The following is a 25,715-nucleotide window of genomic DNA, read 5'->3' as shown; positions in this document are numbered from 1 at the left end:
AATATTTTGTTATTAATAATAGAAGCAAAAATGTTCACTGTACAGCTGTTTATCTATAAAGTACCATACCTAAGTCATATGTTACGTAATTAGGGGTTTCAAGAGGCCAGAAGTTTTAAAATTTGATCATTAATATCAGAAAAAGGAGAACTATTTTGAATAGCATTGTAGAGCAAAAGTTGTTCAAAATAATGTTCTCAACAATACGAAAACTAAAACTTTGTTGTTGGTAGCCCCGGTAAGGAGTTTAAGGGTCGGCCCCTAATACACAGTTGTTTAGATATCTCGAGAGAGGTTAACAATTCCAGAACACTTGTAGAACAAAATATGTTTATATTTGCAAGACCTTTTGATTGATACCAAATAAAAGGGACTTGCCCCTCAAATTCTTGGTTAAGAAAATAGTGTTAATTTCTTGGTTAAATTAACTCGTACCTAAAATTAATTGCTAAGTCGTACTTTGACATATTCGGATTTTTTTGTAAAGTTGTTCATGAAATCATGAAGGTTTTTGTTAACTCTTACTTAAAACCATTCGGATTTTGTTAAGTCGTACCCGGAATTATTCGATTTTTTAATCATTTTGTTTTCGTGTCTACTGTTATAAGTTTAAAACACTTCTTCTTACAGGAACTTTTAGCTTTACTTTCAACATTAATTAGTTTTCAACGGAAGACCCTCTTGTTAGTCTATTGTTTCTTTTTAGGGTCTTCCGTTTCCCACGGAAGATCCTCTTGTTTTTCTTCGGTTTCTTTTTATTATTATTTTATTCTTTATTTTTTTCTGACTCCTTCTCGGCTCTATATCTCAAAAATTTTCAATGAAATTTTCAGAGCTTTTGTAAAGTTACCGTGCCTAAAAGATGTTAAAGTTTCAGCATTTACGTCACTTCCGTTCAAATTTGGCGGCCATTTTTAAATTTAAAAAAAGTGATTTTTTCCGGAAGAAATCTCCGTAAACTTTAAAGATATCGCTTTGAAATTTTTACTGATGATAGATGTATCAATTCTATAATGTACCGGGGGGGTTAAAATTTTGTTCATCAATTTTGCTCAAAACCGGAAGAAGTTCCAATTTTTGGAAATTTTCATTTTTTTTGGGAACAAAATAAGACAATACTACAGTCTTATAGAACTTGCCATGGTGAATTCAAATCTGAAATCCGTTTGAAAATCGGACGATGCATTACAGAGATATCGGGGTTTAAAAATTGATTTTTCCGGAAATTTTGATTCCGCGCGCTTGGTTTAAAAAATAGCGTAATGTTCCAGGTAAAATTAATTCGTACCAAAAATAATTGTTAAGTCGTACTTGAACACATTCGGATTTTTTTTGTCAAGTCGTTCTTGGAATCAGAAAGGTTTTTGTTATTTCGTACTTAAAATCATTCGGATTTTGTTAAGTCGTACCAGGAATAATTCGATTTTTTCATCTTTTTATTTTAGTTACTCTTGTTATTGGTTTAAGAGCTCTGCTTCGTACAGGAACTTCCGGCTTTACATCCGACATTAACGGAAGACCCACTCGTTGCTTTGCAACGAGCTTTGCTCTAGTTTATTTATATATTTGTTTAACCTCTGTTGACCTTTTCGAGTGAGACGAATGGGAATTCTTTGGTGTAAATTAACTTCAGTTTTTTCCTTTCATCTTTGGGAAGAGCAAAACGTTCATTTAATAATTTTGAACACAGGTCGCTGATTTCGGGTGGAAGATCAGGATAAATGCTCACACCTGTGCCAGGCGGAAGTTTGCGAGCTGCTTCCAGGATCTCGTCGCGGTCAATTAGGCTAACCATGCGGATGATGATATTCTTTTTCCCTTGTTTACCACTTGGTAATCGATGAGCAGCTTGAAACTGGATATTCTGCACAACACCCGTAGCCATTTTCAACACATCCAGTAATATTTTTCGTACGGACTGCACAGTTGTACGCGGTTGCTCCTTAGTTTCCCCCGATACCCCCTTTATAATCAGGTTCCATTTTCTTCCCCATACTTCTAGTTTGAGTCGCTCTTTTTTTTCTGAGGAAACACTTTCTTTGATTTCAGGGATAATTTTCTCATGAATATCCGAGATATCCTCATTGACTCCTTGTAGAGATGCCTCGATTTCCGCTATGTTTGTTTTAATACCACGAATTTCCTCTCGAACGCACTCAATCGATTTGTTGTGATTAATATACATGACTGCAAAGCATTCAGCCATGTCTTTTCCTTCAAACATTGCTTTCACTTGACGAACATCTTTTTTGTTTGGTTGTTCCTTCTCTGTTTTTTCTGTTTTATTTTGTTTATCAACTTCCATTTCGACTGGTTGACTGAACACGAAGTTTTTATTATCGCTCGCCATTGTTCACGTGGAAGGAATGGCGGGGCTAACCTGTATATCTGGTATATAGCTCAAAAAAAGCACTGAAATTTATTTTTTTTTGGTTTTGTGAGTTTCTTTGAGTTAGTAGTTGTCACAAAAACATTCGTTTTTCCGGGGTACTTATTAATAACGTTCAATAAAAAACGACTCACCGGAGACCAGTGGTGACACGTCCTACCCCTTCATTTGCGGAACCGGAAGTACCTAGTTACATGTCACATTAACTGCTGGTGTGAATGCATCATTCTGAGATCCAAAATCTTCCTCCATAAACACTGTTTAAAATGACAACTCTTTACATTCCTTTCAAGTTTCCATTCACATTTTGATGATGGCATTTTATCTCTGTTACTAAACGTGTGTAAAAATGCAATGTGTCTCACTGACGGCAGCATCAGTGCTGCCTCTCTTAGATGCTTAGAGATAACCCAGCAGGGAGGTGATGATTTTAACAATATGGCAGCGCTCATGGATCGCAAGAATTAGTTATTCTAAGTGGTATATCTTTTAACTGAGGAAAGCTCTGTCTAAACGGTTTTCAGATATCATTATACACATCAAACAGACATATTTGAGCCATTGATAACTTTTTCATGTTCACTTCCTTTAATTAAACCGATGAAATGACCGTTACTTAAACCTTACCTTGTATTTCGGTAGTGTGGCTGCATTTCAAAAAAAAAAGTATGGCAAAGAGCATGTATCGATGCTACGTTTTAGAATATTTGCAATTTACATGATTTGTCAAAGAATCAGGCATACGGTCTTAGCGAGAGAAAACAATATATCAAACAGACCACTGAACAGTATATGGTCAAATAAAAAATATGTCAATACAGAAAAATTAATTATTCTCTACCTGTATATTCTAGCTTTTGAACATGTCCAGATTAAAGATACACGGTAATAAAATGGTATTTGTAATTCCATATCAACAGTTGTACACTATAAAGATTTTAATGAATTTTCCACTGCCTGAAAGGCACTGATGTGCATTGCATATTCTTACAATAATATGCGTTTACTACTATAACACAAATTCGTGGAGTCATTAAATATTTTTTTCTTATACCTACCTTGTAGATTTCGAACAGAATGTTCAAATTCATTTGGCTGAACTTCAAAGAAAAAAAATAATGAATACAAAATATTTTACGTTATATTTTGATACATACATGAATGTAAAGAACATGAAATTAATTTGATGGATTTACACATTATAATGCAAATAATTACATTTGTTATTACAGGCATAATGTAACCTCATCGGTGTAAATAATATGATATGAAAAGCCTACACTTTATACAGTGGGTCCGATTTTCTGCAGTGTATCCCTCCATGCATGTACATTTTTCCTCAACACAACGAGAGTAATTTGATGAAGAGCACTGTTCATGGACATTGCACGAATGGTTCAAAGAAAGGTTTCCTACGCATAGAAGATAGTTTGACTGTATCGTTAGTAAAGTATCGATATCAATGTCCATTCTTCAAGAAGCGTTATAGCACAAACAACAACGCATTTTTTATTCAAAGAAAACATATGTAATCTTTTATATTAATATTTAAGAACACACCAACAAATCGAATAATATTTCAATCTTTATGGTACATTAATTAAAAGAAACCACCTTTTATACACTCCAAATCAAGCAACAAGTGCCCATCAGAACACTGACATCTCCCGTCTTTGCATGCCTCGGAATTGTTACTTCCCGTACATTGTTTGTCTAGGATACAGAATCCACCAACAGGAACATGATCTGAATAAATGAATAACAAGTAGCAAACTGATGCTAGCGTCAGAAAAACGAGCGCAAACCAATTGTTCTCTTTGATCAAAACTATGTCAAACGGAAATATGATTCATTTCATGTCTCGGAATTGTTACTTCCCGTACATTATTTTTAAAATAAATTGTTCACTATATGTATCATTCACAATTCTAATATGGTTTTTTGCCCTTAAGCTTCGAATCATTTACTAGACAAAGCGTCTGTTTGAAAGAGACTTGTTCGTGTAAGCTCCGAAAAATATACTTTTTACTTTTATATCATATAACCCACCGACTTCTGTCTGTCGGTAATACATATTTTTCAATTGGATGTTTTTTTACTTATGTTAGTGAGTTTTAGCTAAATTGAGTTTTAAGTTCCTTGGTTTAAAAAGATAAGCATTTGTCTTTTATTATATGAAGAATTGAGATTTAACAATATCGCTAATATTGATCAATGTTTATCCTGTAGAACCATCTACATGTATTACATATATCAATGGCTTATTTGTCGTTCGATGCAATTAATCGAATTATGAAAAATTCTATTATTATAATACTTTTTTTCCTTTCAATCTTTCAATTTGAAATCCATATATTTGAAACTTATCTTTGTTTAAAATATTCATATGTTTTTGAGTCTTCCTTTAAATGGTATTTAGGCAATATGAAAATATTGAGGACAATATGATTTGTTTTTTTTAAATCTTAGATAATATTTGCGACATTACTTTGTATCAAGTCAAGCCATACGAATCTAAAAACTAAATTTTCTCAGTGAGACACAGCGTTTATCTATAAAATTGGTAGTTTTACGTAGAGAATATCTTCTTAAGTTTAGAAAGTGCTCAGGTCAAGATCTAGTAAATTAAAGGTGCCTACAGGTTTATGAAATTCAAAATATAAATTCTTTCAATGATGCATTATAACAAAAGCTTTGTATGATAGGATTAACTGGGGTGTAATGTTTGGTAAACAATAACAAATCATGTTTTTAACAATCAATTTCTGTGTTATATAAAGAAAATAAGAAACTTTCGGAGTTTTGTCCATTTTTGACTAATGAAATATATCTAGAATGTCTACAGTCGCTCGATAAAGATTGCCTACAGTCTCTCCATAAACGGCAATAAAAAAGCTGTTGATCTCCTTTTTAAATTGACTTTAAATTGTTTATTGGTATTATGATTACTTTACCCATGATTTAATTTAGATTATCGAGAAACTGTTACATTTTCTATACAATTCCTTTAAAGCCGTAAATTAGAGGAAAAGATTTATCAGATCGATTATGACCTCATAATTGTTCTAGTAGCAATGAAACACTCTAGAATCATTTACTAGATCTTGACCTTAAGTTACTACTGTGTGGAAGTGGGTCTAAAAACTAATGTTTTAAAATGTTTAAGCCTTTTTTGGCCATAATGAGATATGGAAACCAAATGACCTGTACAATAATAAATAATCAATCGATAATGGTTCCAAAATCGGAGCGATCGCAATAAAGTCAATTTAAGGAGGTATCAGAGTAATATTCCTTTTCCCCAAAAATTAAACAGAATTGTTCAGAAAGAATTCTTGGGGAAAAAAATTTATTTGTTCGCCCTATAAGTGATTACAGCAGGTAGCAAATGATGAAAAAAAATATTTTCAGTTCGTTCATGAAGTGTTTAGAAAATAAAAGGAATTAGATGCTTTAAAATGACGTTGCAAAACGTCTGTGGGTGATTCTGATAGATAGACGTATGCTATTTTGTCAGATAATAAGAAAGATGTAATTAAGGCTGCTGTCGGCTGGAATCTTTATATACTGTATATACTAGTACAAGTTTAAATATAATTGGTTACACTTCATAAATTTTGTACAGAGAGAATCGAAATATTCTACCTTTAAAAAATTAACATTTTCCTAAAATTTCTATTTACTATTAAACTTTAAAGGCATGCAGATTTGCAAAGGTCAATGAAGTCACGTTAAATGAAGGGTTTTTTTTATTTGATTGAATAATATTTACTATTAAACTTTAAAGGCATGCAGATCTGCAAAGGTCAATGAAGTCACATTAAATAAAAGGTTTTTTTATTTGATTGAATAATTCTCACCTTTTTTGTTTTCACATTCTTTTTTTATAAATCATGCAATATAATTACTGTATATCGCCAAAATTTAAAGTATACATATGGATTGTGACAAAAGTTTGCTTTAGAATGCTAAGTAATTTTTTAAATACTAGTATTCGAAATAAAAAGCGGTATAAATCTAAAATTAGCTATCAATGATCGATTATATTGATGGCAAACAAAAAGTTTGGCAAAGCCCCAATTCAATTTTTCTAGGCTAGCTTATAATGATTTTGACCAAGCGTATTTTCATCAAAGATACCACCTTAATTCTGGTTGTAATATGCTACATGTTTTGCATACTGTTAAACCTTGTATTTCAAATTAATTTGCTTTCAAAGCATGTTAATCCAAAAGCGTCTAATCAATCATTTTTCCTAGCAGTTAAAAATTCAATTTTCCATAATTTATTTGAATTCGGTCGTTACTAGATGTTCAGAAGCTGAGACAAAGCTATTTAAGATAATCAATTTTAGAGTTTCAACTTCTGCAAATATTTATAATCTATTTTATATATATATATATATATATATATATATATATATATATATATATATATATATATATATATATATATATATATATATATATATATATATATATATATATATATATATATATATATATATATATATATATATTTGCAGAAGTTGAAACTCTAAAATTGATTATCTTATATTTATAATCTATTTTATATATATATATATATATATATATATATATATATATATATATATATATATATATATATATATATATATATATATATATATATATATATATATATATATATATATACACACACAACTATATGTATATAGTTACAGTTGCCTCCCCCATACCTCCTCGCAAAACCTACTATACAGTTGATTGTTTTGAACATATTAATTGATTGCTCAAAATGATCAGATACAATTTTGAATTTACTTTTTCTTATCCTTTTAAAATAACAGCAGTTGTGCATATAAATATAAACCAAAGGAAATATTATTGATATACATAAAAACAGTCTATATGAATCTCAAAGATTCGTCTATAAACTTATGCACAGAAAAAAATGCTTTTGTTGATATGTATGTTGAAATGTAAAGGTAGGTTATTGTTATTATAAAAAAGTATATTAGAGTCAATAATGACTAAATCAAGCATATATTATTGATCAAACGAGTTGTTTTTAGCTATAGAGTAATTTTAACACAAAAATGATACGCATCGTCTGTTTTACCAAAAAACATAACGGATTATTTATGAAATTACGTTAACTTTATAATACCTTATTTAATACACAATTGTGTCTCAGTTTTGTATAAATTATATTGGTACAACGTTTACCATAAGAAAAATGGGGTTTCGTAACATTAGGCATGTGATTGCAAAACAAATTGATTGATGTGGCTGTTCTGACTTCTACATTTAGTTTGGTACAAATGATTTTATTGTCAATTTAACCTGCAGTTTGGAACATTAAATTGATCCTTGATTAAGGAGATAGTACGTTTCCCCCATAGCAGATTTTTGCTGGTTTAGATTTTCAAAAAATGTTAATGGAAAGCCAATCGGAAATAGAACCAATGTTTGTACACCGAAAGTTTGCATATGCCTGTAACTTGGAGTTGCGTTTTGCTGATTAATTATTTCATGTAGGCAACGTTTAAATTTAATTCAAGAATTACACGGAACTTAACTTTCGTAATCATTCAATAAATGCACAAGTTATGATATGTCATGCAGTCAAGTGCCATTCAAACTTAGAAGTTTGGTTTAATATTGAATATGTTACTGAACAATTTGTCTGCACAACTCCTAATAATCCTTTGCACGTGATTTTGTAAAATTTTGCTGATATATAGAAAACAGGACATTCAGAATTTTCGTGCTATTAAAGACTAGAGAATTTAAGTACACATTTGCAGAAAGTGTTGATATACAATTAATGTTTCTTATGTTATATGTATCTGTCTACCCTAAATCTCTTTTATATTAAACACATTTTGTGACAACGCATGGTCACATAGCTTTATATTAATAGAGAATCAGAATTTCATTAGACCTTAGACAAAAACTAACGTGAACCATGTTAAAACATTATGATTATCGTTACCAACAAAAATCGTTCAATCTTATAAAGCTGTTAAAAAAACCAATCTCTTATATGAACTGTCAAAATCTCTTATATGAACTGTCAAAAACATACCTTTTTTGCACTCAAAATCAATCAAAATGTATCCATTTGAACATCTGCATTTTGAATTTTGGCATGATTCAGCATGTTCACTTCCAGTGCATTGGTTGTTATGACTGCAGAATCCACCAACAGGTATGCTTTCTTAGATAATAAAAATGACATGCATTTACATATAGATTCATTATCAAAATTATGGTTTGAAGCTAACTTAAAGACTTTGTGTTAAAAACCGTTTTTATCAATACAATTAGTAACCCATTTGTGAGTTTATCAATCAAGAACTTTTCAAAATTATATATATATATATATATATATATATATATATATATATATATATATATATATATATATATATATAATGTGTGTGTGTGTGTGTGTGTGTGTGTGTAATACAAACTTTTGCCTTTACGTACTTCAATATTACAAATGAAAAATCTGAATAAACCATTGATATTAATATTTGATACAACTTCCATATTGGTGTACATGTCTCTTGTGTTATTGAATCATTTCCATGAATAAAACACCATTAACCCCTTAACGGCCAAGTGCGCCTTTTGACGCACTTTTATGCGCGCTGAGAGAAAACTGCTGATATGATGTAAAGACATGGAGTACAATGAAAACATTGATATATTTGAAAACAAGAGAAAAAAGGGAATTTTTTTCTAACAGAAAATTTTTTTGTGTAAGGTCATCTAAATATAAAAAAATATGATTGAAATATGCACGAACGTGCAGAAAAGCAGTCAAACGTCATGAAATATAAGAATTTGGGCTGATTTATAATTAACCAATCTTTAATTTTCTGAGCAAATTTTCTAGTTGAAATTACCATATATAAAACGATTAAGATTTTTACTGCAATTTTCGTATCGGACATCATATTGTATGATTAAAAATAAAAAAGATATCCGCGAATGAAAATCGGTTCTTCTGATCGTGGAAAATAGATGATCTAAAAAGCGTGTTCAAAAGAAAATTAAAGGAATTGGATATAGAAAGATGCAAGCCATTTTGACGTTCTATTAGCTTGGACAAGGCGTTATAAAAAAGAAAGACTAGGCTACAAAAAATTGAAAAAAAAATAATACAGATTCCCGACAGGTTCAACAAGGTTCCAGTTTCTAAAAATAAAAATTCACGTCACATGTTGGTTGTATAGCAACAATGTAAACAGCGCGGAAAATTAACATGGCTTCCCGTGACGGCGAAAGTGACAGTGATTCATCCGACGACGATTTGTACAGCAGTTCTGCGGGTTAAGACATTAACATTGATGATTATTTAGATTCTTTTATATCTGATACGGATGAGGATGATGATCCGAACTCCCAGTCGTCCTTAGAGACTTTCTCTAGTCAGATCAGCGATTCAGAGGGTCCCGGTTTTTGGTCCAGCGATTTGCATCCCGTGTCGGTCGCACCGTTCTCAGAGGAAACCGGTCCAAGTCACGATTTGACGCCGAATGACAACATTTTGAGCTACTTCTTTTTGATGGTATCAGAGGTTTTCTTTGAGAGAGTGTCCAATGAAACCAACAGGTACGCTGCTCAGGAATTCGAGAAAAGAGGTCACCGTGACGCGGATTGGATTGACACTTCTCCTCAGGAAATCAAGGCGTATTTTGGCCTGCACATCCTTATGGGCACCAACCAGCTTCCAAGTGTAGATATGTACTGGTCACAAAACAAGCTCTTAGGTACAGTATAAATCATTAGAACTAATGTAGCAAAATTCATGATGAATTCGAGTAGGCTAATTACTAGTGTCAGTAAACACGCATGCATAGTATGCATATGTTCTAAACTGCAGAGTAGCAGGTGCGTGTTGAACAAATTACTTCTCATATGATTTTTTTTGTAACACAATAACACAAGATACTATTATAAGAAAAGAATATGGATTTTATCAATATTAACAGTATGAATACATGTTTTGGTGTTATAATTAATTTTATTAGGCCTATTTATATTATGTAAGAAACACCCTCCTCCAAATAAAAAGAAAAACCAGCTACATGTAGGTTATATCTAAAATGTATCAACTAAGTCGGTTATTCTAATTGAATCATTTTATTTTCTATGCTATTCATTATTGCATGGTTATAGTTATTATAATACTCTTTTGTTTGAGATCATTTATTATGATCTAAATCTGTTACAGTATATATCTATGTTATAGGAAACCAAGGATTCAAAGACACTATGAGTAGGAGCCGTTTCCGGAGATTGACAGAGTATCTACACCTGAATGACAATACAACTCAAGGCCCTTTGGGATCTCCTGAGTATGACTGGTAAATAAAAGTAACATATTGTAGAATGCAGTTATCATAAAAGTGCATTATCACCAGTGTCAAAAATGTAAAAATGTCATCATTTTAGTGTTGAAACATTAGTTTTTGAAAAATAAAGTTTCGTAAATGCAGTTTTGTGTAAATACAAATTGAGTAACGCCAGTTACTGTAAATTCCTTATATTACGCGAGTACTTAATTCCGCGATTCAGGTGTTTTGTATCAAATCGCGAGAATATAAAATTGCGATCAGCAATTTTTTGTTATAATTTCCTATAGTTCAAAACTGTCTGAAAAATAGAAGCGAGATTTTAAAATCCATGAGAGTTATATCTATAATTCAAAATTTGTTTTACAAAAATATGATTTTGTTCAACAAAACATATTTGGCATTAAATGTCTTACAGGCTTCACAAGATACGCCCATTGATAGAGATGACTCGGAGAAATTTCCAGAGGTATATGATGCCTGGACAGTGTCAGAGCATAGATGAGGGGATGATACGCTACAAAGGTCATTACTTCGCAAAGCAGTATACACCATGCAAACCTATCAAAAGAGGGATGAAGGTATTTTTTCTCAATGATTTCATTTTTTTGCTATTTCCAAAGATCTATTTTATTATAGTTGAAATAATTTATCTAAATGCAAGAAAACAAAGCATTAAAGAAAAGCATATACAAAATAAAAGACAAGAACATGCAGTTCAATATCAAACAAAAAGGACTAAATTCCATATGAAATACATGTACAGTGTACCTTGCTTATCATAAATGACCTTGGTTATATTTATGACTGGAAAAGTAAACAGGCAATAGGACATATAGACAAAATATTTTAACCCCCGGCCATCACATTAAACATACAAAAATTGTTCTACCTAATAGCCTAGGGAGACTTTATTTAATTTACTTTCTTATTCTCTAGAATATAAAGTTTGTCCATAGGGAAGGGGTTGGGGGTTGTGGGGGGGGGGGGGGTTAATGTAGCCCAAGGACTACTGCCTACATCTGTCCTAAATCAGTCTTGCTAAGAAAATGCTTTTTATGAAATATCTCTGGGTTAATTTGCTCTGCTCTGGGTTTTTTTTTAATTATCATTGTAGACAAATACATGTACTGATTGGCTGATGATGTAATGGGAAAGGTTAGGTGCACATTGTCATGGTCATAAACAACAATGAAATGTCTTGTAGGTCTGGATGAGGTGTGAACCAAACGGATATACCAACGATTATAAAATCTATTTGGGCAAGCATGACGAAATGCAAGGACAGTCTCTTGGAGAACGGGTGGTTAAACATTTATCCAAACCACTTAAATGGAAAGGTCACCACCTTTTCTTTGACAGGTAACAAACTAGTCTTTAATGCTTTTATCTCTATGTATATACTTACTTTACTTACTTGCTCGGGGGGGGGGGTTCCTTGCAGCAAACATTTCTCTTAAATTTACATATAAAAAATGTATATGAAGTTGGTCCCCCCACTTTTCTACTTTTCAGAGAGCATATGGAAATTGAAAGGAAATTAGTAGTGGGTACAATACGCACCCCCCTCCTTTTTGAGAAGTTGTAATTTTCCAAAATTTCATTTACTTTTGAAAGTGGGAAGTAGGGCAGACAAAGGAAAGTCTTTCCTTTGTCTGCCCTACTCCCCACTTTCAAAAGTGATGCTATGTCCATCAGTTACATGTATACCGGTATATGAAAAAAAAGTAAACCTCAGAATAATGAAATGCATACTGATACAACTTCTGACAATATTGTTATGTGACATTTTCTATTTATAGGTACTTTACATCAATCCCATTGCTTCAAAATCTTGAAGTTAATGGTATTTATGCTTGTGGTACCATCAATACCAATCGCAAAGGATTCCCTCATGAGCTGAAGAACCCAACTTTTAGTGGTCGTGGTGATACCGAGCAACTGCAACATGACAATTGGGTTGCAACAGCATGGAAAGATGCCAAACCAGTAAGTGACTAATTTAAGATTGTTGATGGGAGTGTATAGTGTTGAAAAAAGCATGTCATCCATTTGGTAAATCATCATTTACTGCATCTTCTGTATGAGCACTTCAAGTAAGTTGAGCATTAACTTGTTCAAATATATTCTTTGAATCACTTGAATGGCAGTTAAACGTGTTTGTAATTAGATTGAATATGAAACGAAATACTGTGATCTTAGCATCTACCTTTAAAACGGGGTTGAACAATTTACAACTGACCATCGGGCAAATACCGGTGTCTCGAATGTAAAACACACGTTATTTTTTTCTTTGACATTTTATCTGACAATAATTTTTGAACAAATAATTCTAACTACATTTTTTATAATTATTAACACTGATTAACGATTTTATGACACGAAGAAAAGAGTTTATGTTTTTCTTGTGTAGAATCTGATAATATTACTGGTGGCTGGTTACGTAATGGCGAATACACTGGCGATAGTCAAGAGTGGATACTTATTTTAATGCTTGGGAATAAGATATTTCTGACAAAGTAAGTTTAGTTTTGCATAACACGCGATATCGGGAATTGTTTAAAATGCAAGCGACTTTGTAGAAGTTGCCGGTATTTGAAAATTTGATGCACAAGTATAAAGCGTAATTGTTTAAATGTTAATCATTAATAATAATTGGTAGCAATATCGGTGACATCGTTGCATCATACACTGATAATGTTACTGCAGTTTTATAGGCCATTTTGAAGTGATAAGATCGACGTATGGTATGAGATCGACGTATCGTAGGATTTTGTTAAAATTTTGGCTAACAATGGGCAATTCGACGAGTCGTCCGCATCGACGAGTCGTCGGGAAAATACGGTAATAGTTGCAGTATTATATAATGATTTTCTTAAAAACTGCTTGAAATATGAAAACTTTTAACAATTTCACTGATATCAAATTTATTTATCTTTCCAATAGGCCTGCCCTGAGTTGCACAGACCTGAAGAAAACCATGAAAAGCTCGCTGATTTTATGAATGATGCAACAAAAAAATTGAAGACGTAATTTAAGTAATGGAGAAGTTATACATGCTGAAATCTGGTTGTGTCCATTTGGATATTATTGTGATGTTCTGGTAGTCAGCTGTTTGTGTGGTTTACAGTTTATGTGTGAAATCAGAGAGCATGTGAGACACGAGACTGTCACAGAAAGGACATTTGGAATGTTGGAGACGAATGCCTTGATCGATTGTAATGCAGCCAGTGTTCGTGCAGCACTTATGAACTACTTTGTATGGTTAAATTGAACTTTGCCTACTGTGAACTGTGATTTTTTTTCCAAGTCCGTCTGTGTGTTACACTGCTTTGTGTGATCAAACTGCAATACAAGTTTCAACATGCCAGCATTTATTATTGGTAAACTTTCTAAAGATTTATGTAAATGTAATGTTAAACAATGTATGAAATTGTATTTTTAAAATGACTGATGTAAATATATATTGATGATTTTAATTTCAATATTTGTCCATTGTCTTTGAAGTGAGCAACTGTTGCACATGAGCCTCATGAGTCTCATAAGCCTCATGAGCCTCATGTGAGCAAAACTCTTGGTGAGCAGATCTATTCCTCACGTGAGCAAAAAATGTTCGTGTGCAGAATTTTTCTCACGTGAGAATTTTACCTAATTTGCATGTTAAATTGCACATAAGACTCACATGAGCAACTCACGTGAGGAAATCTTGTTAGTCCTCACGTGAGCTGCTCATGAGCAAATTGTGAGAATGTTTTGGTATGGGACATCTTTGTCAGGGTGCTTGTTTCCAAGCATATCATGTGCAAAATCAGCTTCCAGTTTTGTAATGAATGCATATGATGATCAAAGTTTGCATATTACAGTATTCATTGTTACTGTCATTTGTATCTTTATTGTATGTCACATAAGTAACTGTATTTTTTATTTGTTATATTTCTCCTTTAGAAGCAATTTACTTATTAGAAATTAAGAGAGAGAAAGAAAGAGAGAAAAAGAGAGCGAGAGATTTTTGATTATAACTTCTAATCTGAAAATGTTAGAAGATAATTTAGTGATACCTGTATTATATGGGATATACGGTAGTTGATTGGCAAATAAACAAGAATGTATTTTGAGGGTAATTGCTGTCTTTGAATGGATTTTATAAAAACGAATTATCATAAACATTTCAAGATTCAGTACATTCATGATAGGGTTACATTTTACTAAATATTACATGTACACATGTATATAAACATTTGAATACTTTAGATTTGGAGTCGCTGTGAATTTCAAACACATCAATGTATTTGTTAATTTTTGGTTTACTATCATTATACCATATCACATTTTTTTCTCATCAAATTTGTTTTAATGTATCAATGTCTGCAAATTGTCCATGAAATACAGCATTATAATCATGAATGTATTTCAAAGGTTTCCTTTATTACTTGATAATTATTTGTCTGTCTTCTAAAGAATTACACTGGTATATCACTATATGCGTTTAGGCTCATACATTGACATAAATTTGAATTAGTGCTGGTATTTAATGTGTGTGTAATTGATTCCATTTACATGTAGTTAAGAAGTAATTTTTTTGCATATAAAGTGATCACACCTAATAAAGAATTGATTAGACTAGTGTATACAATGAACTAACAGTTTTTATAGGTTTCCCAATGTTAATTCCTGCTTTGTTAGATACGCTTACTTTGACTGTATGAGCTTACTCTCCACATGAAACCATTGTATATTCTTGTCCAAGCTAAGATACTTCAGAGGTTACCTTTGATGTTTTGTGACATATAAACTGGTTTTCAATAAAATGTTGCCATCTTCTTGCTATTACCACCCTTTGTGTAAAGTTTGATGGCTGGCAAACAGTGTGTTCTTGAAATATTGTTCGTTATTTGATATGGACAGAACTATATGTAATAATGTAATAATACATAGAAATTAACCTTTGACCTTTTAAAATTAATGATATTTGGAGAGAGCAGAGGAATCAACTTATAATCGAAGTTTTATAATTATCAATAGACTTTCAAGATATCAGATGGTCAGTAAGATATATTTTACTATTAATAACCATTTAGAATACATATTTCTGTTATCATTTTCAACGGCGCCAACGGTAAAAAAGGAAAGCATTTAGATGCTAAATGGGTAGATTCAAAGGTTAAAAAATACTATAACTAAATGTTTTTAGCACACAACATGGATAATTGCATAAATAATTGATAAAGTTTCTTTTATAAAGTATTTAACATTGACGCATGTTAAATCATGTCAAAAACACTCAAAATACATCAAATGTTGTGTTCGTGACCATATTGTGTTGCCATGGTTACCATAAGGTTGTGACACACAACATAGTATGAACCCTTGGTATCTGACCTTTCATAATATATATGGGTTACCTTATGTAAAGTCTTTCAGAAAATGTCATAAATTTCATTTTAAAATTGTTTGCTAAATTCATGCAAAAACTGTCAAAACGGCGGCCGTTAAAGGGTTAAGATGGTTATAATGATAACCATTATCAAATGATAATTAAAGTAATCAATACAAAATGAGTTTGGGACGCTATTTTTCTCATATGCTAATATCGTGCAAGAGTACACAGATTCTAGTACATGTACGAAAAATGGCCCCTTCCAACTTATTTGGTTTGGGTTCATCTTTTTAAATCGTATCTCAGACCTAAAACATCGGAAAATGGGTGATCAAAAAATAAGCTCGTTTTCAGCATCTGTCAAAAAATATAGTTTAAAATCTTATTTAAAACTTTTTACCATCCATATTTATGAAATTTCTATAAATGTAAGTAAAACAAATTGTTGACAAGGATGATTCGTATACCACAAATTTAAATCATAGTTCTTTTACACGCATTTTTTTTTACAAATATAAATTTTTGAATATTATTAGATATTTTAAAATCTATTTTTAAGCGAGATATGCAACCTTAAAGGGGCAAGAGAAAGCAAGCGCAGCCGACAGGTGACAAAGCCAACAGGGACCACGCTGTCTATGAGGAAAAGGGCGGAGGCAGAGCCTGGACCATCTAACAAGCCATCTCCCGTGGAGCAGGTTTTCATATTATTTCCCATGCCATTTAACAACCTAGACCATCAAAAAGTACCGGAGAACTGGGGACACTGGCAGAACAAGAAACAGGGACATGAATGCGTCTGCGTGCTCTAAATTTTCCTTCACGAGATTGATTCATGCCAATAGAAAGTTTCCATCGTAATATATCAAGTAATGCATCTCAAAGTCTAAAAACTAAGGTAATAATTTCTACCTTTATTGACTTGTCCTTGCTTCTGGACAATAAATCTCTCCATGAGAATGCATAAAAAAAAATGTTTCGACGAAAAGGGGAATTGAAAACAAAGGGATATTCTAAGGCTAATGCAAAGATTAATTCATGATCAATTAGCAAGTGGAAAGACTTGTTTATAGAATACAGCTGCAAATACTCTACTGCCCTACTAATTTTTTTAAGGCCATGTTCGATATCAGATTAGGGGCCTCGTGATGTACCGGTGGAAATAACGCTTTGGGAAAGTATGACGAACAGTTCACGCTTAGGCGAAACATCAATACATCTATCTATGGTAAAAAAAATCACAAAAGTCTTACCACTGCCTTGCATCACAAATGCTACTATTTAAATTTTAAAGGTAGCTGTTACAGACTTGGCTGTCAATACATGCATTAATGTATCAGATGTGAGAAGGTTCGTCCACTCTACTATTTACCCATGTCAAATTCTAGCTTTCTAGCACCCAGGGGACATATCCACCTCAGTTTTAACCCCCGGAAAAATCCCGTTTTCGGTCTATCCTCCCTATTTCAGATTTTTACCCAAATGATTTGTGGTCTCTGAAATGAACATCTATATGTATTACGGTTTAGGTTTTTTCAAAGTACTTAGATGAGTGCCCAGATGTTCGGCCAGTTAGTTTTTTTCAAAGGATGGTTTTGCAAAAATGTTACAGTTGAATTACAATGAACATCGATTACATGTCACATTCAAAAATTTGAAATCGGCTGTACAACATCTGGATGAATTGTTAAATAATTAAGGTTTATTAAGGAATAAGAACTTGGTTGTATAACGTTTTCTATTTGATCAATAATTGATAGCCAATTAGGAGTTGTTCAAAAATCAGATTGGGTGACACATGATAACACCTAAATCATAACCAGTGTCAAGTGCAAAACTAACCATTTTTATGGACATTGAATTATGTACTGTCCAATATGCTTCATGTGATTGGGTGATTGATATAATATCAAAATTCAGAAAGGGGGCCTTATAGAAAAATTGGACATCCAGTGTGCATTTCATTCCTGTTGCTCAATCAGACTATGATGTGGATAAATGGCTTCCTATGGGCTGATCTTTACGTTGTAAATTACGGGAGATAGATGTAACTTTTTCTGCATTAGCTAACACAGTATAAGACAGGATCAGATACCGAAGATCACTATTTATAGATGGCTTTATTTTTGCTGGCCAAGATTGTGCAATTATTATGTCACAATGAACGTCACTGACCAAAGAAATAGAGGTACTATCACTTGATGTCAAAACAGCAGGCCCTACTACAAAACTTGCATGCTTTGGATTTGAAATTGACATAGCTAATATGATTGTTAGAATTCCTGAAACAAACTGCAAATTTAGATGGAGCTGACTTATTTTTTTTAGATAAGGATACGTTTTCTGGAAGACAATTAGGTCAAGAAGGACTTTAATTACAAGAATGTATGTTTCTTTGAATAGTTTTTAAAACAACATCACCATATAAAGCTCTTAGTTGGAATAAAAAGTGATCTTATGATGTGGCTTATGTTTTTGAAGAGTTTTGATGTGATAACATACTTTCAGAAGTCAGATTACGGTGTGATAATAAGATTTTAGAATTTTTTTTTCCGACAGTCCGGATTGGCTGACTTGGGGTGTGTATATTTCCAGCATATATAGTTTTTTTTTCTCCCATGGCCTAATCATCGGATAACAAAAACAAACAAGTTATGGAAATTGGTAGACATTTCTTGTTAGACTAGTGTTGCTCAATGTCCTATTTAAGGCTACATAAACATGAACCTAGTATTAGCAATAACACTGCATACTCTCTGTCTGTCTGTCTCTGTCTCTCTCTCTCTCTCTCTCTCTCTCTCTCTCTCAAGCAGTGACATAATTCAAGAAGTTGGTACAATGGCAATTAAAAACTCTTTTCTAGAACCAGCACCAAATTTTTGTTAGCATGAGCTATAACAAAATTAACAAATGATTGGCTGCATATGTTTTCAAATAACACGAAAATTGCATACAAACTGGATTGAAAGCTTTTGAAAAATTCTGCCTTGACCTAGGGTACCATTACATCTGACCTCCATCATTTGATCATGTGGTTCAGTTAATTGCATATTTATTCTGTAATTATTATACATATTCTACAGCCAGAACCTGTGTATCAGCTACTAGTCTTCATAGTTACGAAATAGGGCAGCTACAGCAGCTGAATCTGAGGCTAGTCGTTATCTAGAATTCATAATAGAAGTAGATCGGTGGAAATCTGTAAAAATCATATATTCGTTGTCTTGTCCTAGGTTTATGTCAGTAGCATGGAGATAAAATAGGAAATCATATTTGTCATTTCATATGTTTTAATTTCCGAAACATTTTTCACCTATTAAACTCACAAAGTACTGCAGAACTTAATTTAAGGATTACGTTTACTTAGGGTTTGAGATCTCAAAAAATAGTTTTACAAAGTTCAATATCTGAAGTCAAAAGTTGTTTTAAAAACATAAAATAACAACATTATTAAAAAATATCTCCATATCAATATTGATATCCATGATTTGTTTATTTGAGGAAGATATGCTCCGACAAAGGTAGATGTATATTAAAACAGAGGAAATTCGGACTAATTTTTTCATTTTCTTTTTTTCTCTTAAAAACTTTCTGTTGCAATGTAATTACAAAAGTTAAGTTTCTATATGTTTTTTTTTTTTATATCATTTCACATATTTTATGGTTGTATTTACTCGTCTATAAATTTATATCACTGGCTGGCACGCAATTGGAAAAATCTTTAAAATACATAAAATCGATTCAAGATAAGATATCTCGAAATTTTGATCATTGACTTTATAGAATGTTAATGTCAACATTATACAAACAACAAAAACAGGTTTAGGCAATCAATGGTTTGATGCTCCTATTAGTCAGTTTTTTGTAAAACTCGATCAAAAATGGGTGCAAATTTGGAAAATAATAGAGGAAATTCGGACTAAATTAAACTTTAAATATGAGCTTAAAACGATTCAGTCAAATATAAAATTAGTAAAGCTATTCGTATTTTATCATTTTCCAACCTACAAATTGTTTAATAATTTCTAATAATTACAAAATAAAGAATACCTTGAAAATGGTAGACAATTTTGACAATTTTTTCAAAAAACATTCAGAGGTCACTAGCAGAAAAAGTAGGTCATTGACCTAGTTATTTGAAAGTGAAAAATAGCACCACAATAGTGGGGCTACAATGTGCAATAAGTAGTCTTTCGTTCCTATTAGTGGATTTTTTTTCGCCCCCGAGCAAACGTAATTCTTAAGGTCTGTTGTTTTGGCTCGCAATCATCAAACATGCATTTATTGAAGTACTATACATAGCTGTTGGAACTAATTTAGGACAAGAGAGATTGGTCATAAATATATAGTGGCAGGGTTAATTCTAATTAAAATTTATGCATTAGGTAACAAAAGGGTTGTAGCTCTTTACTGAGAGATATTTTGTGAAAAGTACTAGAGACAAAGATGTTTTTCGTACAGTTATGTATCTATACAGTGTAATGATTTGATCATGTGTTACGTAATAAGGGGTTTTTACGGGCCAAAAGTCTAAAACTTTGATCATCCATATTTCAGAAAGGAAAACGATTTTGAAATGCAGTATGGAAGGAAAGATGCTCTAAATGATATACTTAATGATATGAAATCTTCCAAATTTTGTTAAAGAGACAAAGGTCAACCCCTTAAACGTTCTTTCCCATATATTCCAACAACAGTAACAAATCTCTCAGCATTTGTTGAACAAAATGTGTTAGGAAAAAAAAAAAAGACTTTTTATTTGATATCAAGAAAAAGGGGCTGACCCCTCAAATTAAGGACCCAGATGGTTCTAAATTTTTTTTTTTATCTAAAGCCCTCTAGTGACAGATATTTTGTGAAAATTTATTGAAGCAAATATGTTTATCTTACAGTTTTTTATCCAAGCAAGGTGATAATTTAATTATGTATTACGTAATTAAGAGTTTTTGGGGACCAAAAGTCTAAAATTTTGATCACCCACATCTTAGAAGGGAACAAAGATTTTGAAATACAGTCTTGAAGAAAGGATGCTCAAAATTATATAAATATAAATAATACGCAATTCTAATTCTAAAATCTAACGGAAGACCTACTCATTGCGTACAACGAGATCGTGTCTAGTTAAAAACATTGCTTTAGATAAACGTAAAAGACATTCTACAAATCAATTTACAACGGCGGAAAAAACCATCGCTCTTCGGCGCATTCTAAGAGACCATCGGATTTTAGCACGTCACACCATCGGACTTTGACGACTACATGCGAACCATCAGTCTTTGGCGTGAATATCGCACTTTGATGTCCTATCACACTTTAGAGTCTTACTATATGTAAATATAGATAATATATGTAAAATATTGATAATATCAAATCTTTATCAAATACTGCAGGAAATTAAACAGTTCTTTGCCTTGGTAACAGTTTTTTTCTAATCAATATGTATCCTGATTGACACTCGCACCGACCATTATTAGATACATTTGCAAATTCAGTTTCAGTGCACTGCTGTTGGTATGAACAATAGTGACTGACAGTAACGTTTTCTGGTAAAAAAAAAAAAAGAAGAAGTGTTTTTATAAGAAATAAATGAAACTGCATATACGCATTGCATTTGAAGATTATCACATGTAAATACATTATGTACAATTAATCTAAATGCGTTAAATCAACTGCTATGGATGATGCAGATCACACAAGGTGGCCGACTTAAAGTTGACATAAATTCATAAAAGTATTTAGTCGCCCAATTAGTTTCGATCGCTCCTCTACTGCCACTAGGGTATATATAAGGTTGAAAATATGTGTAAACAATTTCTATACTTAAAAAACGATTTGACGTAAGTAAAACTATACATCATTTGATTTCAAAAAGACTCGCTTTTTCATTAAGTTTGATGTGCATATTTTTGAATGGTGATTCAACTCATCCGCAAAACACTCAGTCACCTTATAGTTTAATGAATGACTGGCTTTTTATCTTCTCTTTAGTAATATATAAATACTGTAACAATTTTAACAGACATGTCCAGTTACTTGAGCTAACAATTCCCAAAAAACCCACCAAATATTCAATAACTCATTTAAAAGATTGATACTCGTGGTCTGAAAAGGGTAACAGCGAAAAGTAACAGCGGAAAGAAGATACATGTACCTAATTGATAACAAATTAAACTGTATTAAATTTTTCATTATAATATCGCAATTAATAATTCCCCAAAAATAAGTCTTAACAACTTTTAGGTGTATACTAAACTTTCGAGAAAAAAAACTTTATATAAACACTTTATTTACCTGGATAACAGTTGTTGTCGATCAATATATATCCTGACTTACAAGCACACTGATAATTATCACAAACACTTGCGAATTGAGTTCCAGTGCATTGCGAATTGTATAAACACGAGTGGCCGACGATAACGTTTTGAGCTAATAAAAGAAAACGATGTTGTTATAATGAAATAAAAGTAACACTGTTCTGTACATATCTAAGACATGTTAATAGATCTAATTGATTACCAAACTGCAAATTGATTTGCATAAGTTGTGTAAATAGAAATTTGGGTATGTTTTTGTGATGAATATCATTGTTGTTAGGGTCGTTTGGATTATTGCTACGAGTCTTCAGCAGATTCCATTATAAGTACATGTATAATTTATAGTACGAAGAAGAGTATGACAACGATGAATAACAAAACTAAATGCTTAACACGAATTCAATGAATGAAATATAAGATGCTGATTATATTAACACCACAATTCTGTTTTAAGTTTCAAAAAGAACAAGAGGCCCATCGAGATATGTGCCTCTGAATGGGTGACGACTTTACAATCAGAAAAATAGTATAAGTAGTATAAACAAGAGGCCCATGGGGCCACATCGCTCATCTGAGCAACAATGGGCCTTCAAAGGATATTGTGCCGTATGATCCCTCGGTAGAATAACAAAAAATAAGTATTGTCAAGTATTCGAACTTTACACTTATTTTTGCATACACGTAATCTTTGACATTGTACCTTTATGAAATACTATTTTTTACCAGAATAAGAAAATCGTACGCAAGATATAAAACCAAACATTTGGTAGGGGTACACTGTTAAGTTGTTAACTTTTAATTCCCTATATTTTCGTTCTGCCCCCCCCCCCCCCCACACACACACACTTTGTAAAGCGATCAAAATATATGAGAGCATACAGGTACATTTTTTTCATCAACTACTTACTAGTTATTGTATTAAAAAAAATATATATATATATATATAATAGTTATTGTATTTTATTTAAAAAATCCTACGTGTATAGATGTGAAGAAGAAAATTGTACCTCAATGTGCTCAATTCCTCAAATTAAAAACATTCAAAAATATAATTTGTCTTCTCCGTTATAATTAAATGACTGTTATTAACCTCGCGTACAAACCAGGATAATTTTCTGCTGTGATATTTTCTTAGGAATAGCGATAATTACTTTATCCCCGCAACAGAAATGTGTCAGAACTATGGAAACTGTTTTAAAGATGTCTTTTTTATTTACTCGTGTCTGAAAACGTATCAAAATTGATGTAGAATTCACATTATTTATTGTATAAAGAGGGGGCCCCAGAGAGTAGGTATATACAGAATATCATTCTTTTATTTTGTTTGTACAAGTATTTAACATACTCTAAATCATATAGAATTTCTAATGTTCAACCAAAATTTCAGCGTCAATCGTAGAATTATAAGGAAGAGCTCACAGTTCGCCTAGGTTTGAGTCATGAGTTCACATGAGTTTATTACATTCAGCTTAAGATTTTTAACTTGGTATTTCCTATTCAGCATTTAAAATGGAAAAAAAATAATGGCCTTAGATTTTCAATTCTTGTATTCACTCAAGACCAGTTCACTGGTATTTGAGGTTCAAAATCAGTTATTACAAATGTACACATACACAGTCAAGGATCACATGTACAGTAGGAGTAATAATGACAACAAAGGTTAAGTTTACAATACAAAAAGTTGTTAAAGTTGGTTTCTGGAAGAATAGACTTTGAAAATTTTCTTAATAAATAATGACATTTTTTTTACTTTTTTAATCTTTAGTTTTTAAGATCTGTGTACAAACATAGAATTGTGAGCAAATTTCTGTTTCTTGCTTATAATTCGAAGCTTAACACTCAAATATGGTTAGTAAACAGAAATTGTAAACAATTAAACACAAGAAACATGCACTATAACAAATAAAGAATACAATTTATTTTTTCGAAATGAATCATATATATACATGTATATACCTATATATTTTCCGTAAGTGATATCAAACTCTATCTAAACTGAATAAACTCGAGAAAATGCCGAGCATCTCAAAAAAACCTATTGCATTAATCTACCATTACGCAAAAGATAATGCCGAATTACCGATAGAATGAATTGTATTTCAGTACTTTTTTGATACATCAGACTTTGCTTAATTTGCGCAGGTAAACAGTTAACTGTTTGGTTTACCGAAGTCTCTGTTTGATTTGATACGTAAAAATCACGAAATACAGACGATAGTTCCCGGGTTACAAAGCATAAATAATGAAAACGAAACGAAAATCAAAACAAGCTAACACCAACTTCATGTGTGAAAACTGTCAACGCTTTGAAATATTTAGCCTCAATTTAATTCACAAAATTGGCACCAATATATTTTGCATGTTTCAAAAATTTCCCTTCATACGCGAACTTTTGCATAACAAGCAAATTCGTCATAGTTAGATCGACCTTTTTTCGGATAATGTCATGGCTGCTTCAAACAAAGAACCTCGTTTTAGAAGTATGGAATACGAGTCATGGTAAAATGGGTATGCAAATCCGGGCCGTGGCAAAATAAAAGCCGGGGCAGATCGGCAATCGTCAATTCCAAATACGCATTATTTTGCAGCAATATTTACAGCGAATACAAGTATATTGGTCTATCAAATATCCTGAAATTTTAATGAGATTGGCAGATTAATAACTGCTAATCTTTTGTGTTGCCCAGACCAAGTCTTGCCTACCCATTTTACCGGATGCCGAACCCGAAGCTGAAACACGCCTTTCCTTTATTATTATTTTCGTAATAACTCAGATTTGAAACAGAATTAACCCTTAATTTTTGCAATTTATATTTTCCTTCCCATAAGGATAATTTATTCTAAACTACGTTGAATTGGACTCAGTAGTTCTTGAGAAGAAGATTTTCAAAAATGCACCCCCCTTTTTCTACAGTTTCAAGGTTTTCTCCGCTTTGAATAAAGATCGGACTTTTATTTCTGCAATTTATATTTGCCCTCCCATAAGGATGCTTTGTGCCAAAATTTGGTTGAAATTGGATAAGCGGTTTTAGAGAAGTTCAAAATGTAAAAAAGTTTAGAGACGGACAGACAGACGGACGGACAGACGCCGGACAAAATGTGATCAGAATAGCGCACTTGAGCTTTCAGCTCAGGTGAACTAAAACGTAAATAACATATTTGCAAAATTTAACATCAAAGTATATGATTCAAATGAGTGATAGGTTCATTGTTTGAGTTGTGTAAATCAGTATGTTTCTATTGAAATCGTAATATATTTTGATTTTTGACAACACTTTCCTCTAA

General features: G+C 32.0%; 2 protein-coding genes across 2 annotated transcripts in view; one reads left to right on the top strand and one right to left on the bottom strand.

The window, feature by feature from the left end:
* Positions 1 to 22,540, bottom strand: part of LOC105324683 (uncharacterized) — a 28,237-nt gene extending 5,697 nt beyond the window's left edge. The window contains exons 1-5 of the mRNA XM_066081165.1: positions 22,408 to 22,540; positions 8,462 to 8,593; positions 4,004 to 4,135; positions 3,670 to 3,801; positions 3,448 to 3,489 (exon numbers count right to left, since the gene is read on the bottom strand). Coding sequence (XP_065937237.1) covers positions 3,448 to 3,489; positions 3,670 to 3,712 — 85 coding nt within the window. The 5' untranslated portion in view covers positions 3,713 to 3,801; positions 4,004 to 4,135; positions 8,462 to 8,593; positions 22,408 to 22,540. The remainder of the gene's footprint in view (positions 1 to 3,447; positions 3,490 to 3,669; positions 3,802 to 4,003; positions 4,136 to 8,461; positions 8,594 to 22,407) is intronic.
* On the top strand, positions 9,647 to 12,740 carry LOC105321930 (piggyBac transposable element-derived protein 4). The gene is made up of 6 exons (XM_066081982.1): positions 9,647 to 9,713; positions 9,744 to 10,154; positions 10,619 to 10,751; positions 11,158 to 11,320; positions 11,947 to 12,101; positions 12,542 to 12,740. Exons 1-6 carry the CDS (start codon positions 9,647 to 9,649, stop codon positions 12,738 to 12,740), a joined length of 1,128 nt encoding a protein of 375 aa, XP_065938054.1.
* Positions 22,541 to 25,715: the final 3,175 nt, after the last annotated feature.

The sequence above is a fragment of the Magallana gigas genome, chromosome 4 (genome assembly GCF_963853765.1).
Source record: "Magallana gigas chromosome 4, xbMagGiga1.1, whole genome shotgun sequence".
Classification (NCBI taxonomy): domain Eukaryota; kingdom Metazoa; phylum Mollusca; class Bivalvia; order Ostreida; family Ostreidae; genus Magallana; species Magallana gigas.
Note: the sequence above shows the minus strand (reverse complement) of the source record. Positions and strands in the feature narration are given on the sequence as shown.

Excerpts from the sequence above, each read along its gene's own strand:
- LOC105321930 (XM_066081982.1), top strand. The coding sequence starts at position 9,647 with ATGGCTTCCCGTGACGGCGAAAGTGACAGTGATTCATCCGACGACGAT. Across the intron at positions 10,752-11,157 it reads GGATCTCCTGAGTATGACTG|GCTTCACAAGATACGCCCAT; the intron begins GTAAATAAAAGT and ends AATGTCTTACAG. Across the intron at positions 11,321-11,946 it reads CTATCAAAAGAGGGATGAAG|GTCTGGATGAGGTGTGAACC; the intron begins GTATTTTTTCTC and ends AATGTCTTGTAG.